The sequence below is a fragment of the Nestor notabilis genome, unplaced genomic scaffold (assembly GCF_000696875.1).
Source record: "Nestor notabilis isolate BGI_N333 unplaced genomic scaffold, ASM69687v1 scaffold16093, whole genome shotgun sequence".
Classification (NCBI taxonomy): domain Eukaryota; kingdom Metazoa; phylum Chordata; class Aves; order Psittaciformes; family Psittacidae; genus Nestor; species Nestor notabilis.
This window is the reverse complement of record NW_009922552.1, coordinates 110,952-129,509: the sequence shown is the minus strand read 5'-3', so window position 1 is coordinate 129,509 and position 18,558 is coordinate 110,952. Positions and strand designations below refer to the sequence as shown.

Here is an 18,558-nt window from a genome sequence, read left to right as displayed (position 1 = left end):
GGGGGTTTGCCTCCCCCCTACCCCTAAGGCCGGGCATTACCGGTCAGGTGGGGCTGGGGAGGGTGCGGGAGCAAAGCTGCTCCCCCCCGGGGGGCTTACGGGCATCTTCGCCCGTACGAGGCGGCAGGGAGCGGTGCCTCCGCCCGGCGTGGCTGTTCGTGCCTCCGGGCAGGGCTGCTTTTCCTCCAGCCCCGGGGATTTCTGCCTTGAAACGGTTTCCGAGGTGAGCGGTCGGAGCCACCTGCAGCCACGATGAAATTCCCGTTTTCGTTTAGACCAGCATGTGTTGTTAAGGGCTGGCATTAAGCTGCGCTCATCACGTAGGCTTTGTCTAGGTGGAAGCATGGCTGGGGCTCTTCCGTCATCTCGAGTTTAATTCTTTAATCGTAGCCTTGTTGCTTCCCCACACTCGGCTCTGTCTCCAGGGCGAAAGCCAACTGCCAAAACGTTGCAGAAATGCAGCAAGCACTAGGGAGAACTAGAGTCTAGAAATGAAAGCTGTAGTAAAACCACAAGGTCACAGGCATGTGGGTGCGAGTGATTTCAGGGCTCCTCTGCTTGCGCTTCGCAGGAAGCTGTTCCTCCAGTCCCAGATGTTGGACATCCACCAGCTAGGCAATGGAAACGGGGGCTGAGAGAGGCTGGGGTTCTCTGTGCACTCTCCCAACACTTGCCCAGGCATTCATGTGCTTTTTCTTACCAGTGCAAAGAGAAGAGGTGCACTTTGCTTAGAAAAGGGAAGCTTGGACGCTTGCACGTTGATGTGATGATGGCAGCCAGGAAAAGAGAGCTGTGCTGTATCACTTTGGCTGGGGCAGTGGACATCACCAAAGAAAGGCATTTGTGTTCCTCTGGGTGCATCTGATAAATGTTTCTTTCTCCCCTTTTCCTTCTGATTGGTTCTTCAATAGCAGCTTTGCCCATTTTCCAGCAGAGGTATTTAGCCCAAATAGGGAAATAACCCAGCATTTCTAGAGCCATAATCATGAACCCCACCACTGTCTCCCCAGGAAAGTTGATGCATTGCCTAACTCCTCTTATATCCCACCAGCTTTGCTTCTCTGGAGGCATAAACAGCTCCTAAGCCAGTGCTGGGGAATCACGTTGCTCAAAGCTTTCTCTGTATCAGGGTTTGCGCTGCAGATATTTGAGGAGATTGGAGGTACTCTTTGTGCCTAGCATCCTGAACGCCAACACTGAGTAGCACAGTTTTAAGTTGATAAAACTTTGCTTGCTTCCCTCTCCCCCACTTTCCCTAAGGTTTTTGTGATCTTCTGTCTGTGAACTGCTCCTGAGACTTCAATATTCACTGTTCTGCAGCTGCCCAGGTTGTACCTAGTTTGCCCTCCTGGCACAGCATGAACGTGGCTCATGTTGGAGCTCCTGGGAGTCTCCACAGCACCCTGCATAATATCATAAAGGCACAACCATTTCTCTGCCTGTTTGGGCCTTTGGTACTGTCCTGATCTGCTCAGCACTGCCTGGGTTGCAATGTTCCAGTATTGTATCTATAGGACAGAATGTGGGTTTCTGCTGGGTTTTTTGGGGGAAACAGTCCTGCTGGCTTACCAGGGAAAAGAGTTCTCCAGCATCCTAATGAAACTCGGATCCTAGAATAAAGTCCCAGGTGTGCCCCAAGGCATAAGCATCACTGGACAACCAACCAACAGGTTGATCATAGACAGCATAAATGGCATGCAATACCGGCTCTCCTTGCAACCAGTACAGTGAAGAACCTGGAGCTCCATTCAAGCTCAGGGTGCCATGATCTGCATGTACTCCCAGCTCATGGACATTGGTGCCCACAGCTGTGCAAACACTGGGTCTGCTGCAGGGTGCTCATTGTGCTGTGCCATTGGGAATCTGACATCCAGTATAGGCTGAGCTCACTGACTGGCCTTTCTCTTGCCTAGGGTGTGAGTACTATCTCTCCAGCTATTTTCAGGCAGCTTGTAAGAACTTAGCTTTCTCTGCTATCTCTATCCCGCTAGTCATTTTAACTGAAATTAGGGGGAGCAATGTGAAAAGACAGGCAGACGTGGAAACTGATTTTGTATGCCTGGCTTCCTAAGGAAACCTGGCTAACAAATAGAGGTGAGATTTGCTGCTACAAAGAGCTTCTGGGGAGACAGAGAAGGTGGGGGACACTGGGCAGGAGGGACAGGTGGTTAATCTTGCTTTTGAGATAGGCAACCAAGATCTGCCAAGCACGCAGGCTTAGACTCCCTTTACCGAGATGTGGTTTAGGAGCCAGGCATCTGCTCGGCACTAGGGTTCAGCTCCCTCTAGAGTCAGCAGTTCAAGAACTGTACCTCTGGATGGTGACTTTCCTTCTACCTCCCTTCACCAGCCAGGGCAGCTGGATGGAGCATGCCAGGGTGGGTGTCCAGCTCAAACTAATCTGCCCAGGACCATGTCCACAACCTGCATTCACCTCAGCTTTTCTCCACACGCACTCCCAGGGGTGTCTCCCACCTCTTCATCCCTGGGTGGGCGCAAGAATCTGGGGCTGCTGACTTGTCTTTGATCCCTTGATCCTCCATCCCGCAGAGCCCAGGAGAACATCCCACTACACAGGAGACCCACACACAGCTACAATCCAAGTGCAAAAATGGACCCAGAGGGAAGAGTGGACACAGGCAGACAGAGAAGAAAGCAACAGGCCTGCTAATTCATCTCTCCTGGCCCCTATAGGACATCTCTGGGCAGATGCTTCCTCCCAGGCTACCCAGGAGCCTCAGGCTTATTATCAGTGTTTCATTCTCCCAACACTCAGAGGAGATGCTCTTCCCATTTCACAGAGGAAGACAGAGATCATAGGGAGGTGAAGGGCTGCCCTGAGACTGCAGAGCGAGTCTGTCGGCAGGGCAGCCTCAAAGGTGGCTCCTGGAGAACAGGCAGATAGCACTGTGCTTAAACCAGCAAGGGAGATCTGCAGGCAGAGAAAGGCATTAACAGCCCAGGAGGAATAATGGGGAAGAGCCTGGTGCTGCTTGATAAAGAAGAGACCAAAAGCAGGTGGCAGGGATAGAGAAATGGTCTGGAAAGAGCAGCGAGTAGGAGGGAATATATATATACACACATATACATAAAATTAAATAAATAAAAATACAACCCCCAAAAGAAATGTAGTATTTCTCCCTTGGTTCTCATTTCCTGGCATTTTCCTTGCTGAGATCTTGAATCATGGGGGAAAGGGACAACTTGCCATTTGGTCTCCATGCGTTAAAGAAGCAAGGCTGGAATCTCCCTGACAAACACTTTCAAGCTCTGTCTCTACAAGCTGCCCCCAAATCCATCCAATCTGGCTGAAATTTTATATCGAGGAAGTTTTATTTTCTCTATTTATGTTTATTTTGGAAAGTTGCTGGGGAGATTGTGGGAGGAGGTTGGATGCTTCACTGAAGAGATAGGATACTTGGAAAAATCAGTTGCAGACTGATAATTGTTCTAACTTTTTAACGTCCTTTAAAGAAAAGAGGGTGGCCTGGTGTGTATTTTACTTGATTGGCTTCATGAAGGGCTTGTGCCTCTGACTATATTTGGAAAGGTTTTGATGGGGTTTTTTGTTCTGCAACGAGGATGCTGATGGCCTGAACATCGTTTTCCTGATGTGGAGATCTGGAGGGTCATAGGCAGGGGTAACCAAGAGGCTGTGTCTGTTATGGGGTCGCCAAGCTGAGTGGAAGGGAGAAGGAGCCGGGCAGAGCCAGAGCAGGGCTGTGAGCCAAGGGTTTTCCAAGCTGTGTTTAAAGTGCTGTCACACTGTGCAGCCCTGAGTGGCAAAATGGTATTTGGACACAGCAGCTTTCCTCCATGGGTCCAGATGTACAGCCAGTGTGGCAGTAGGATAGTCTTCTTTTAATGGGTAAAAATCACAGCTGACAGGAGCTACTTTTTACCAGACCTGTGCCACAGCTCAGCATTAAGATCAGAAGTGAAGCTAGCAGAGCCTGTGGCTGCCTTGACAAATCTCCAAACACTCTGTACCTTTCAGGGCTGTTGGAATCCATTTTGTGTCCCTTGGCTGTAGGAAGCTGGACATAGGCTCTTGGCCGATTTACTGATTGATGGTCAGACACCAGACAATTTGTTTGGGCTTCTTTCTTTTTTTCCTTCAGTCATGTCTTTTCCCACTGCAGGCTTTGCTTGAGTTGCCTTGCTGTGAAGCAGATTGCTGCTTTCAATGAGGCACAGGTCTGCAGGTTTCAGCAAGGCCAGGAAGGGTCAGCAGGAGACAGGAGAGGAGAGGTTTGGTAGCCCTCCAGAAACGGGGCAGTGGATATATACACCCATGGAGGTGAGGTGTGCAGTGCTTTCCCCAGGGAAGGCTGGTTATTGCTTGGAGTAGACTCTTACGTGTTCCACTCCTGCAAGAGAAACTGGGAAACGGATGCTGTGACTTGGAGACTTCAGGTTTGACCTTAGGGTAGGAGCATAGAAACACATAACATGAAACAGCCATTTTTACTGAGATGGGGAAGACACAAGCACTTGTTGGCTAGGAGAGCCTGTCTTCCCACTTGGGGCTTTTTGGGGGGTTGCTGTCTTTTCACCAGGGACACTGGCAGGGGAGTGAGTAGCTGGCTTGCTTTGAGGCTCTGTTTCTGTAGCTTGCAGACTACCCGTGTCTTGCAGTAGCTGCTAGCTTCTTCTTTGTCAAAGTTTTTGGCTCCTCTGGCTGAAGGGAGAAGGGAGACCATCTTTCTATCTTTCTCCTGCTCCTGCAGCAGCAAAGGTGATTTTGAGCAGCAGAGCACTCTCAACTAGCTTCTCTCTGTCTAGCTCTGACTGTGGGATGGGGAAGAGCTGGCTGGGAGTCCCCCTGGTGTTGCAACATGGTCCTAGTTGTGTCCCCACAGCATGATCAAAACGCAGCCACTCTCATGTGAAGAGCAAACTTCCTTTTGCCCCCCAGCAAAACAGGGCTGCTCCCACCTCCCATACACCAGTGCTGTGTATGAAAGGGAACACCCTCTCCCATGCAAGCTGGCAGTAAATTCACAGTAATGATGGTTATTACTAATCTGATGCCGCAGTGGGGTCGGCACTGGTGCTAGCATCAGTGGTGGCTGTAATGGTGTGAACACTGCTGAGTTACAGCTGCTCTGTATGAGTTTTCTGTCGAATGCTGGGAAAAAAATCACTGTGGAACTTCTCTCTTTCTGTGGCCACTCATTCCTTGTGAGCCCAGACCATTTCCTTCCCTGCCCAGTCCTTCTTGTGTAATGATAGAGTCTGGGCTAGCAGTGTTTCTTCAGTACTCTGAAAAATAATGGCTTGTTGCAGGTGGTCATAAAACTCCCTGCGACACAAAGGTGTAGGAAAATAGCTGCAAGGGTCTTACAGTGGATATTTCAAGGGTGAAGTACCCAAATGGAGATGCTTTGAAACATAGAACACTGGGGAGGGACCCTTCATTAGGGACTCTAGTGGTCGGACAAGGGGTAATGGGTTTAAACTTCAACAGGGGAAGTTTAAGTTAGATATAAGGAAGAAGTTCTTCACAGTGAGGGTGGTGATGCACTGGAATAGGTTGCCCAAGGAAGTTGTGAATGCTCCAACCCTGGAGGCATTTAAGGCCAGGCTGGACAGAGCCTTGGGCAACATAGTTTAGTGTGTGATGTCCCTGCTCATGGCAGGGGGGGTGGTCTTAAGGTCCTTTCCCACCCTAACTATTCTATGATTCTATGATTCTAGGCTCACTTTATGTGCAGCAACCAGCCATCCTGAAGGAGTGTTGCTGCCAAGGAAAGGTCAAAGCAGAGTTTAAAAGGTTGTTTTCTCCCCATCTGGTAGCTCCTGAACTGGGGGGCTGGAGCACAAGCTGGTAGCAGGAGCTCTGTCCTGCTAATCCATAAAACCTAGAGCTCCCATGTCGGGCAGGGAGGCAAGTATTTCTGTGGGCAGCAGCTGCCCTCCTGGTCTTTGGCAACACCAAGAATTGGAATAAAGGCTGGACCAGCATCCCTTGGCCGGAAGCTGCATCTAAACTGAGCTTGCCTCGAAGGACCGTGTAGCCTTTTGAAAGTTTTCTTCCATGGCTGCGCAAACCCAAGTGCTAGCACCCTGGGGGGAGCTTGTCCACAAAGGGAAGGGGCACAGCTACTCCTTCAGGAGAACGTAAGTTGAGATCTGTCTCTCCTGGTTAGCTCCAGCTCCACTTGAAAGTTCTCAGGCAGCTAGTTCTAGGGATCCCAGGACAACTTGGTTCTCTTGATGACAAAAAGGGCTCTGGATGCTACCCTTGGGCATGGGGTAGTGATTATGGGCACGGTTTTGCTAGCCCGGGGTGGTGGTTTGAGACCCTTCACCACACATGTTTGCTAGCACTGAGCCCAAGAGCAGCTTGAACCCCTGCCCAGTGCTGCTGTGACAAATCTGACCCAAGAGGCATTGGGGGAGTGGTGGGGAGGCCAGGAGGGCTGTGGCAGACAGTGTTTGCTGGGCTGCTAACCTCGCGTGCTGTGAATCAGCTACCACATTTGCTTTTATTGTTGATGGCTGGGATGGGAAATGCAATTGAGCCACCTTAATGAAAAGCTAACAAAGTTGGGTTTGGACAGAGGGCTGGCATTCTGGTAGCCTTGCTTCTTGTTAGAGAATAATAGGAATGATTTTACTGGGAATATTCCTAACCCTGTGTCTGCAAGCAGTAGGCTGACCATGGGCTGGGACCCTGTGCAAATGTGGAGTAAGAGGGTCTCTGGGGACCAAATGTTTATTTTGGATTATACAAATAAAGAAATTCTGCTAATTTTATAGCAGCTGCTTCTCAGAGATATTTTTAGTGTCACACTCTGATTGTGTGTGCATAACCAGCATGTTGTGGCTAAGCATTTTCTAGCCCTCCGTAATTCTTGAGTCTGGTGTTAATAACATTCATTGTGAATTGGTTCAAGCAGGAAAGCTGTGGAGGGTATGTGAATTTTGCTTGATGACTGCACCACAAAATGCTAGAGAAAGTCCAACAGAGAGTTGGAGAATGCCGCTGCTGCTCAAAGAAAGGTCCCAGCACATTGCCAAGGCTGGTGGGTTTCTCTTCCAAAGTTCCAGCCTTTCCCCACCCTTCTGAACTCTCCAGAAAAGTTCCATGTTTCTTATCTCCTGCCATCAGAGGGAAAAATGCATGTTGTACATGGAGAGCTGGGTGGCAAGGCCAGAAAGACGGATTGCTCAGATGCAAGCCTCTAGGCCTCTTTTCCTCCTGTTCAATGTAATTGATTAGTAAAAAAAAATTCAGGAGGAAAAAAAAACCCAAAGAAAAACACCCCAAAAAACCCCAAACCAACTTATATTAGAGTGGTTGAAAGGGAGGAACACAACAAATAAACTTCAAGTGACTTATTAATCTCATTTAGTGGCTGTCTTTTTTTTCTGGATGAGACTTCCAGTGCTCAAATCCTTTCAAGACTGTAGAGTTGGTCCAAAGTGTGATGGGACTCTCCTATTCTTTCTGACCTAAATCAGTGACCCAAAGCATAATATTTTCTCTAGAACCATCTGTTTCCTCTTCTTGCCAAGGGGATTTCACAATGCCTGGTTGATCTGAATAATTGTACATGTGCAAGGATATGACATGCCACAGGGAGAAAATTAACTGAACAAGGGCAGGTGGATGCTCTTGAGTTTTCTGTTGAAACTACTACCCTTTAGGAAGAGAGGGTTAAGACCCAGGCAGCTGAGTAATATTTTATGCCCACATTAAGTCTTTTTCAAACCTACATGTTTAAAAAAAAAAAATAATCAAAACCAAACTACGCTTAGGAGCTATCTGGAATAAACAGAGTAGATACCAAGTCAGCCTCTGTTTTGACAGCTCCTTTATCAAATGTCTCTGAGACTTGGTTTGGAGCAGTGTGAAACACAGAAGTACAGATGTTGGGTGACTAATTGGCTAAACTTCAATGACCATGAACAGACATCTGTTTCAACTTAGCTATCCACCAAATAGCCTGCAACAAGGTACTCTTCTTTACAAACATCATGTTTTCAATTTTTTAATTCAGATTTCTTAGCTATGCCTACCGCCCTGAATTCTGGGAAGCAGGAGGTACCCAGGGACTGTGATCAAGGGAGCAGTGTTGAGGGTTCTGACTCCGGCACTACAGCTTTTTGTAGCATTAGCAGCTACAGCTGCAAACAACTCATTTCTTTTAAATCTGTCTTCATACAAGAGACTTGCTGCTTCTTATTCATCTTCTCTCTTCTTATCACCCAGCTCTCTGATTTGTTCACTTCCTGCTCTGTGTATCTTCCTCCCCATCCCTCCGGGAGCGGGAGGGGGAAGGAAGAGGGGGGGGGGGGGGAGGGGGAGTAGGAAGAGAGAGAAGCAAGGCAGATGAACTTGGACATTTCATTTGTATAATGCCATTTGCATAAAACTGTCTTGATAAATTCTTAGTATTATTCTTCCAGCCCAATAATCCCACTACAGCATCCTTAAATAAAAACAAGTGGAGGAGAGGGATTTGATCCGTCATTACAATGCTGGAGTAGGTCTCGTAACATGGGTGCAGGATGGTTCCCATTAATTCCTCCAGCCAGTTTTTCATTTGTGTGCAGCCCTGTCCCTGTGTTGTATGCCCCTGCCCTAATGAGGAAGGGTGATTTCTGTGTCATGGGTGATAAGGAGATGTGTGGTGGTGACCAGGTGCTTTTCTTCAAGCAGATGTTGGTGCACCCCTGCTTAGGAGGGTAAATGCTTCTCCCCAGGAATACTTGCCTGGCTGTACTTCTGCAGTCAGCAATGCAGCATGGATGTAGCCTGTTTCATGGTGGAGAGCCAGCCTGGTTCCCAGCTGTGCTATGAAACAAGCACTTCTTAAGAAGGAAGGGGGAAGGTGTGCTTAGCCATCCTGCTTGCGTCACGCTCGCTGTGATGGGGCCCAGGTGACAGCTGGAATGCTGTCACTGGATGCTGCCTTTAGCGTGGATGGGTTGGTCTGTGTCTTCCACTGCATGCAGCTGTCAGACCCAGCATTGTGTTCGCTGGAGACCAGGCAGATGGCAAATGGTAGGGTGAGACTTGCCAGGCATTGCGGAGGCTGGGCTTTGGGAGGCATTGACTGAATCTTCTACTTGTATCCCATCTCTGATACAGGCCTGGGAATACCATTCTTCTCTTAGAAGTTGAAACCTTTCATAGCTGAAACCTTTCATTTTTATTTTTTCTTTCTGGGGTGTGTGTTTTTTATGAGCAAAGCCATTTCAGCCTTTTGTATTCTCCAGCAAAGTGAAGGTATTGATATACTCATTTTCCTCTCTTCATAGAGACCATGTGACTAAATTAACTTGGATTGGAGAAGCGTAGTGTGGCAAAGGCTCTCCTTTAGGAGAAAAAACAGCTTTAATAACTAGGAATCTGGCTTTTATTGACTAGTAAAATTGAGAATGTAACACTGAGCATGCTCAGGTTTTTGCACTAAAGGCATCTGTTCAGTCGGTTTATGCACTGTTAACTAACTGCAAACCTCTTTAACAGCTCTTCTACACTGCTGGAAAATCCTGGGACAGGAGAAGGGCAAGTACTGCTGTCGTGCCTGTTGACTGATGTTGTAAATGGAGTGAGAAAGGCCCTTGAAGGGGAAGCCTTCAAAGCTGACCTAGTGGGAAAAGAGCACAGGAACAGGTTTCCTCTTGAAGCATGCCAAGAGAGCCAGGCTTGGATGCATATGGAGTTCTTTCCAGTTTCAGGAAGGTGCAAAGTGATGCGCTGTGGAAGGAATGGCTCCAAAATCATTAATTAAAGACTGCCCTTCTGGTGCACCTTATGACCAAGTTACTGTTAAGAATAAGGTTTTGCCAGGGCTTGAGCTCACTTTGTGCAGATTTCTGATGTGAAGTAGATGCCTGGGAAGATTGTGAGCAAGAAAAGGCTGTGAAATACGTAGTTTACAGTGACTAAAAATGTCAAATATAGAATTTATTTTTTTTTTTTTTAACAAGGGAGGATAATAGATTTCCCTGTCCTCGCCTGCTCTTACCCTGAACTCCAGTAAGTGAGTGCATTGTAATTTTGAAATGGGAAGCACCTCTGCCATCTGCGAAGCAGAATGATAGGCTTTAATTAGATGAGAAACAAGAAAATGCAATTGAACAAGTAGACTTTCAGCGAAGAGAAAGAGAGTGGCATTAAACATCATAGTAGCTAAAGGGGGAAGGTGCTGGCCCACTGATAGCATCTGTATCAATCCTTGTTCAGATAACTGAACTAGATGATTTGTACATGGAACACTGCAGTAATAATAACACAGATGGGCTCATTAGATGTGTCTTCTTGAGTAACAGGGTAAGTTGATTATATGTTTGGAAAGATGAGAAATAAACAGGGTGTAGAGGAAAATCTGTTCTCTCTGGTCAGCCTCACTTAATGCATCTTTCCTTTTGTCTCTGCAGGTTGAGGACATCTGGGACCTGTTCTGTGGAAGCGGCCATGTCGCAAGCAACTTACCCACCCACCTTCCCAGTGAGCTTCCAACTCCTGAGCGTTGTGCTGGTGTTGCTCTTCCATGCAGATGGCATACATGCAGAGGGCCCCAGCGAATTGCCTGTGAACGACACCGAGGAGTGCACTGGCTCATACATCTGCAAAAAGGGTGTGATTTTACCAATATGGGAACCACAAGACCCCTCATTTGGTGACAAAATTGCTCGGGCAACGGTGTATTTTGTAGCAATGGTGTACATGTTCCTGGGAGTATCCATCATAGCTGACCGCTTCATGTCCTCCATCGAAGTCATTACATCCCAAGAACGGGAAATAACCATCAAGAAGCCCAATGGCGAGACCAGCAAAACCACAGTGAGGATCTGGAACGAGACCGTTTCCAACCTCACACTGATGGCCTTGGGCTCATCTGCCCCCGAGATTCTCCTGTCTGTTATCGAAGTGTGTGGCCATGGCTTCACGGCAGGGGACTTGGGACCAAGCACAATTGTGGGGAGTGCTGCGTTTAACATGTTTGTCATCATTGCGATCTGTGTTTACGTGGTTCCAGATGGAGAGATAAGGAAGATCAAGCACTTGCGAGTGTTTTTTGTTACAGCAGCCTGGAGCATCTTTGCCTATACTTGGCTTTACATTATTTTATCTGTGTCTTCTCCTGGTATTGTGGAGGTTTGGGAAGGCTTGCTCACCTTCTTCTTCTTCCCCATTTGTGTGGTGTTTGCCTGGATAGCTGACAGGAGGCTCTTATTTTACAAGTACGTCTACAAGAAATACCGAGCTGGCAAGCAGAGAGGCATGATCATTGAGCACGAGGGTGACCGGCCCTCCTCCAAAGCTGATATTGAGATGGATGGAAAGGTTGCTAATTCTCATGTGGAGAACTTTTTGGATGGGACACTGGTATTGGAGGTGGATGAGAAAGACCAGGATGATGAGGAAGCCAGGAGGGAAATGGCTCGGATCCTGAAGGAGCTGAAACAAAAACACCCTGACAAGGAAATTGAACAGCTTATTGAGTTGGCCAACTACCAGGTCCTAAGCCAGCAGCAGAAGAGCAGGGCCTTTTACCGCATTCAGGCTACTCGGCTTATGACAGGAGCTGGTAACATCTTGAAGAGACATGCTGCAGACCAGGCCCGCAAAGCTGTCAGCATGCACGAGGTCAACAGTGAGGTGGCAGAAAATGACCCCATCAGCAAGCTCTACTTTGAGCAGGGGACCTACCAGTGTCTGGAGAACTGTGGCACAGTCGCCTTGACCATCATTCGCCGGGGAGGTGACTTGACCAACACAGTGTACGTTGACTTCCGGACAGAGGATGGGACGGCCAATGCCGGCTCTGACTATGAGTTCACTGAAGGGACAGTGGTCTTCAAGCCTGGAGAGACCCAGAAGGAAATTCGTGTTGGCATAATCGATGATGACATATTTGAGGAGGATGAGAACTTCCTAGTCCATCTCAGTAATGTCCGTGTGAGCACTGAGGCCTCAGATGAGGGCATTCTTGAGGCCACTCGTGTCTCAACACTTGCCTGCCTGGGTTCACCATCTACTGCCACCGTCACCATCTTTGACGATGACCATGCTGGCATCTTCACTTTTGAGGAGCCAGTAATGCACATCAGTGAAAGTGTGGGGACCATGGAAGTGAAAGTGTTGCGAACCTCTGGTGCACGAGGAAATGTTATTGTGCCCTACAAAACCATTGAAGGCTCAGCCAAAGGTGGAGGGGAGGACTTTGAAGACACCTGCGGGGAGCTGGAGTTCCAGAATGATGAGATAGTGTAAGTGAAGTTTTTATTTGTTACTTACAGTCTCTGGTTCTCCTGATATTAAATGCACATGGCTCCCAGAGATGCAGTGGGGGTGTTTGGGTGCAAGCGTGTTACAGAAAGCCATGAATGGCCTTATGTGCTCTCCTGCCTTGCTAACAGACCAGAGAGTGATGCCTGCTCAGGGGCACTCCATCCCTCCAGCAGCAGTGAGGTTGGACTAGTCTGTGAGCCCAGCTTCCCACACCCTACCCATGTGCTGAGCAGATCTTTATGGCCTCAGCTCTATAACGCAGCAGAGAACAAAACTGAGCTGGCTGTAAGCATCCAGTCACAAGGATCTGTCTTGAAAATGGCCTAAACTAAGTGTATGAATTGGGGTACCTGCTTCCCCTTGCCTGTTGGAAGTCAGGTCATCTATAACTGGGTCACAGCCGGTTCTACTGATTCTCTGTTCAGGGCTTTGGTGAAGGTAACTTCACCTCCTACTCTTCTAAAGGCTGCAGTTCTGTATCACTGGCCAATGCATGTCCTGAAATAGTACTGTCATGCAGAGAAGCCTCATGGTTAGGATGCAACTGCAGCTACATTTGGCTGCTTGCAAATGAAAAAGAGGCTGAAAGCTGTTGGAAGCTAATCCTGACTGTTGTTAGGTGGATGGTGGAAAAATTAGCGCTGTACCCTGGTTTATTACATTATGTGGAGAATATAAATTAGCCCAGTAAATCATGGTAGAAAACATCTATCCTTGGATACGTTGTGAAGATACTTCCTTGCCCAGCTGCAGCTCTTGGAGGAGTGAGGACTGGGAGTTGCATTGTTCCAGCCTCAGGCTCTTCCTATAGTGAAGTCTGTGTCAGTACATCAGTCCCTGCCAACAGTAGACTCTGTAATACAAAACCACTGCATAGAACTTGGAGCCGTCACTGATAAAGGGCACTGCTGTGTCAAGGGACAAGTAAATGTTTGGTTGGGTGTTGCGTATCATACAACTGGTCTCTTAGGAGCTGAGGCAGACCCATGATGAGTGCTGAGAGAGGGCCTTATGTTCTGTAACTCCTCTGTGTGCACAGGGAGAATGAAGCAAAAGGGGGAATCATAAAACTTCTTGAAGTAGGGGGAGAGAAAAAAATGTTTTGTAGTTCTCAGGAAGGGTATTAGACCAGTTGGGATTTTGACTTCTCAGGAAAAACTGAGCAAGAACTTCACAGCTCCAGCAGTCTGGAGGCAAGAACATACATGTTGCTCACACAAGGGTTGAGAGTACATGATATGCCATTATTCCTGGCTCCTGAATGATAACTCTAGTAGCAAGGCGTCCAGTTATTGAATTTTATTTTTTTTTAATTTTGGGGAAGCAGGGAGTTGTCTGCAGAGGTGCAATGAACTAGGCTATAAGGATACCCCCGGAAGGCTCTTTACTTTTAACCAGGTCACTCAGCACTAGCAAAACTGGGCTACTGGCAGGAAGACTTTGAAGTTCGGTCTCAGTTCCTCTGGGACGTGACATGTTTACATGGCAGGCCAAACACGGGGCCACAGGCTCTGCGACTGCGCTCAGAGGGGCGTGGGCTTCCCCTTGTCTTGGATCCATCACTCTGGCCAGGATCTCTGTGCTCTACTTCATCCAAGACAGGTGGTGTCACCTGTCTATTGGTGCTCTGGCTGTGACGTGGGGTTTTGCAGAGGGATGGTAGTGCCTTCTCCAAGGCTTTACACCAGGGTCCTGTGCTGTGCCTGTGCTGGTGGCCTTTCCTCCACTAGGCTATTTGTTCACTGCTGCCTTTTGCCAATAGCCCAGTGACCAAGGGCTGTGCTGGGAACAAGCTGACCACATCCTGTTGGAGCTGCTGCCTGGCCTCCCGGGGTGTGCTGGTGTACCCTCCCCGTGGCGGCAAGCCTGCTCCTTCCTTTTCTTACTGGCTGTCAGCATGTGCACAGCAAGCAAGAAACAGTGGGGGGGAACACCTTTCTTAGAAACCCGAGGGTGTTTTTTCTGTGCAGATGCCAGGGCTTTGCCATCATATCTCTATTGCCTTTAAAATATCTCTCCCTGGAATTGCAGGGAGGGATGGTACATGGGAAGCACCACTTTAGGAATTTGCAGCCTGGTACAGACGGGGGCTTGGGGAATGAGGTGGGAAGAGGTGGCAACTGCAGGGCCATATGTTGACCAAGAGGCTTGCTTCATTCAGGTAGGAGAGGACATGTACATAATTTTTCTGGGAGAAGGATGAAACTGGTTGTAGAAATTGCAGTCTATTCATGTGCCTGAAAGGCAGTAGGCGCTCATCTAAAACTCAGCTGCTACAGTCTATGTTCAGATATGGGATGGTACAATTGACTTGCAGAAAATTCCCTTCAAGTCTGTGTTTGCTAGGGCACAAATTTAGGACAGCCCTGCAACACAAGTGTGGTGTGGTCCTGAAGCTGAAGTGCTGCTTGCAGGCATCCTCACTTGGAAGAACTTGCTCTAATGAAGTAAAGAAATGTGCTAGCACAACATGCGGATTATAGAGCTAAAGCCTGTTTGCGATGACATAGCTTGTTAGGGCTGTGCTTCAGCTAAAACACAGGCATGTAGAATGGTGCAATTCCCCAGCACATTTGATTCAATTGAGTTCTAAAAGTTGAGGTTTTCCCATGCTTTGGTGGTCAAGAGATGGTTTTGCTGCCCTTTCTAAAGGTGTTTAGTGCCTCTTCGCCATTCTGGGCTGTATCAATCAGCTTGATTAAACTGGGTAAGAAGCGTTTTTGTGAGGCACTAGCAACAAAGGTAGGGCAGTGCACGGGACTTTCAGTGATGAAAGGAAACTGTGTAAAAGCCTCTTTTATTAGACTGCTGGTAAGTCCCAGTAAAATTAGGAAGTGCTGTGAGGGCCCTGATCTTCTGGAGACCTTCCTTCAGTTCCGAAAGGCCCAGTTACGTAACATGTTTGTTTTCAGTGTCCAGAGAGACCTTCCCATTTTGCAATCTGTTGGTGTTCCCTTTCCCATAGCACACGGAATAGCTGTGTAACTGCTGAAGCCGTGCCACTCCTGTCCATTTAAACCACGATCTCATTCTGATGCTATCAAAAAAGATGCATAATGGAGAAGGTGTTGCTCCTTCTATGGAACATTTTATCCCAGCAAATGCCTGGAAACATCTTGAAGTGATGCTTTTGTTCTCCTTGCTCCTGAAGCACAGCTTGTGTGTTCAATGGGTGCATGTTGGCAAGTGAGAGAAACGGCATTTAAATGTGTTTTTCAAAGAGGTTAGCTGGGTTTGCAAAACAGATTGTTCCAAGCTGTGTGGGAAAGCTGAAGATGTCTGATTTGGTCTCAGCAAGGTCAGTTTTACTGATGCTTCATGGGTACCTGGGACTCTCAGACGTCGGTATAGGACAGGGTGCTATATATGATTTGAAGTGTAAGAGAGAGTCTTTCCTCTGTGGACATCTTCAACACAGTGACTCCAGCCTTGTCTTGCATCTCTATTAAAGATTAAAACTTTCTTGATGAGAACATGGAGAAGATGTGCAGTTGCAAGCTCTTCCTGTCCACCCATCTACCACAACTATCATGACCATAGAAGAGGTCACTGGTTCATCTAGCCACTGCATTTTTATCTCCTGACTCAACGCCAAATAACTCAAAAGAAGTCCAGCTCCTAAATTAGAGGAGGAAGCAATCCTTCCCCCATCTGCTGGTATCTCGTCTCCTTACTGTCTCGAAACAACAGGAGGGTCATCTTTTGCAGATGCCACTGCAAAGCTATATGAAAACTGTGTGTTCTTTCAGGTTCAAAAAATAGGAGTTTTACTGGAGATAACGTTGCAACTGGAGTTCTACTACAATCTGCATTCTTACATCTGCACCACCACCCCTCAAATTAAAGTTTTTATTGCATTAATAAATCAGTGAGGTAGGTAATGCACACAACTACATGGAAAACCAATTAAAATGCTATTTCACCTATGCAATTAAACCTGTAAATTCATGGAGAATCCTATGTCAATAGATCCTACCGTTCATAATATGTAATTTAGCTGAAAGTTGTCTGCTGAAGGTTTAGGAAATGACACTCTTGGCCCACTGAATTTGACTTGTCCAAGCCATCTTTGGCATTTCTCTGGAAGCATAAATCTAGGAGCTAAATGCCAACGATGACACAAATATGAGCTAAATCCTCTGATTTTTTTAGGGAGAGTGTCCCCAGAGACCATGTAGCCTCCCTCCCGAAAGTCCTTAAAAATTGTCAGTGTCAATATATAGATTGTGGCAGGGGGAGAACAGAGTGGTCCTGCTTTTTTAAGTTCCCGTTTTCTTTTCCAAAAGAGGGTGGGTGAGATATTTCTAAAGAAACAGCAAAAATAAAATCCTGACTCAGCATTTGGACCTCTCTAGCTCAGCTTTTCATCTGTGGCCTGCAGCTTCAGAGGAAAAAATGAAACCTCCAGCATGTTCATCCTTGCAGTAGGACACATCAAAGAGCAGAGTCTTCTGGTGTGGCAGAGACATCTGTAAACCAGCTGAATGTGAAGCAAAGACATTCCCCTTTTCACGTTTCATCGTTGAACACATTATCTCTTTGTCCGTCCCACTTTGTTTGCGTGGGTCAGTGTGCATCACCTCCCTGGCTTGCACAGAGTTAATGTCTGGAGCCACAGGGTAAGATATCATAACAGACCAAGTGAAGATTAAACTCCTATTCAGCCTGCTTCCAGCATCTACCTCAGGGTCCCTGACAGTGTTCAAGGCCAGCTTGGCCAGGGCATTGAGCAACCTGCTCTAGTGGAAGGGATCCCTGCCAATGGCAACGGGAACTGGATGAGCTTTAAGGTGCTTTCCAACCCAAATTATTCTACGATTCTACGTTTTCCCCTCACCACTGGCAGTCTCACCCAGCCCAGTGGGACTTGCAGTCAGTTCAGATACCGCCACAAGATCTTGGGTCCTGGGTGGGAGCACCCAGATGCCCTGGGTCCATCTTATGGGAGGTGGCCCTGGCCATGGCCCATAGCAGGGAGCAGAGCGCGTGTGTTGCACCAGGCTGGGGCATGGCATAGGGGACTGTTTTCATTTCCAGGGGAAATCTGGGGAGAAGTTTCTAGGGGCTGAAATGTATCGCTTTGGGTCCTGAAGGCCAGAAACTGGTCATCCTCTCTTCATGGGAGGAAGATACAGCTATAACAGGGTGAACTGTGTTTTCTTTTTCTCCTCTTCATTCACACAATGTTTAGTCTTTCCTGAACGCCCCTAAAATGTTAGTCTTAATATCTCCCAGCCATGTGCATCTCTCTTAAAACTGCTGTGCTCTTGTCTTGGTTGCAATGAGCAACCCCCACATTTCTTTTGGGAGACAACAAGGAAACAAGTGTGAACACCACATGGTGTTCACAGATCTTCCCCTTTCTCCTGCACCCAAGTTCCTGCAGGTCCTTGCTGTTGTCGTGTGCATACAGACTGGGCACTGACTGATGCACACATGGTGTGTACCCAAAAAATCACTCCCGAGTGCCATGTCAGGTCTCAAGCCTGCAAAGCACATACTCACAACTGTGCCTCTAAGGGTCTTATGACCTAATACGTTCCTCTCCTCCTCTGAGTAAGGCCAGTGGGTGTGCTCCTGTGGCATATCGTCATGGTGTTATGGGACATATTCTGCCTGTAGCTTGCTTGAGGAGGGAGAGCATGGGATGCAGTCTGTGCCGTTTGCCCAAATAAGTCATGAAATCTAGGAACTTGATTTGGTGATGTCCCCTGTGGAGGGGACTGGGCAGCGAGGTTGTATTATTAGATGAAGCAAGTTGTGCCAGCACATCACTGTGGGGAGTTCTGGGGAGAAGGGTGAGGATGAGAGTGCTCTCGTGAAGAACTGACATGGTTTTTGTCCTTGAAAAACTAATGTTGCCTTATTTGTAATGAGCTGTTGTTGGCAATTTACTGCTGCCAGCTGCATCTCTGTGGTTGATTAAGGGAGCTCGGATCTTAAATATATAATAACTCTCTGAAAGCCATTGAGAGGCAGTTATTAGCTTCATCAGGGCCTGTGTACACATCCGCTGTGCTCCTTTATGAAAAGGCTACCTATTAAATGCATTGTAGTAATTCATGAAACACAGGATCTAGGCTTGTTTTAAGAAATGCTGCCAGCTGCATCTCTGTGGTTGATTAAGGGAGCTCGGATCTTAAATATATAATAACTCTCTGAAAGCCATTGAGAGGCAGTTATTAGCTTCATCAGGGCCTGTGTACACATCCGCTGTGCTCCTTTATGAAAAGGCTACCTATTAAATGCATTGTAGTAATTCATGAAACACAGGATCTAGGCTTGTTTTAAGAAATGAAAGC

General features: G+C 47.5%; 1 protein-coding gene across 15 annotated transcripts in view; it reads left to right on the top strand.

The window, feature by feature from the left end:
- Nucleotides 1–10,435: 10,435 nt before the first annotated feature.
- Nucleotides 10,436–18,558, top strand: part of LOC104403526 (sodium/calcium exchanger 1) — a 104,171-nt gene continuing 96,048 nt past the window's right edge. For 9 of the 15 annotated variants that reach the window (XM_010011690.1, XM_010011687.1, XM_010011685.1 and 6 more), the window contains exon 1: nt 10,436–12,234. In XM_010011690.1, coding sequence (XP_010009992.1) covers nt 10,436–12,234 — 1,799 coding nt within the window. The remainder of the gene's footprint in view (nt 12,235–18,558) is intronic. The other 6 variants (XM_010011696.1, XM_010011691.1, XM_010011693.1 and 3 more) reach the window with 1 other exon arrangement.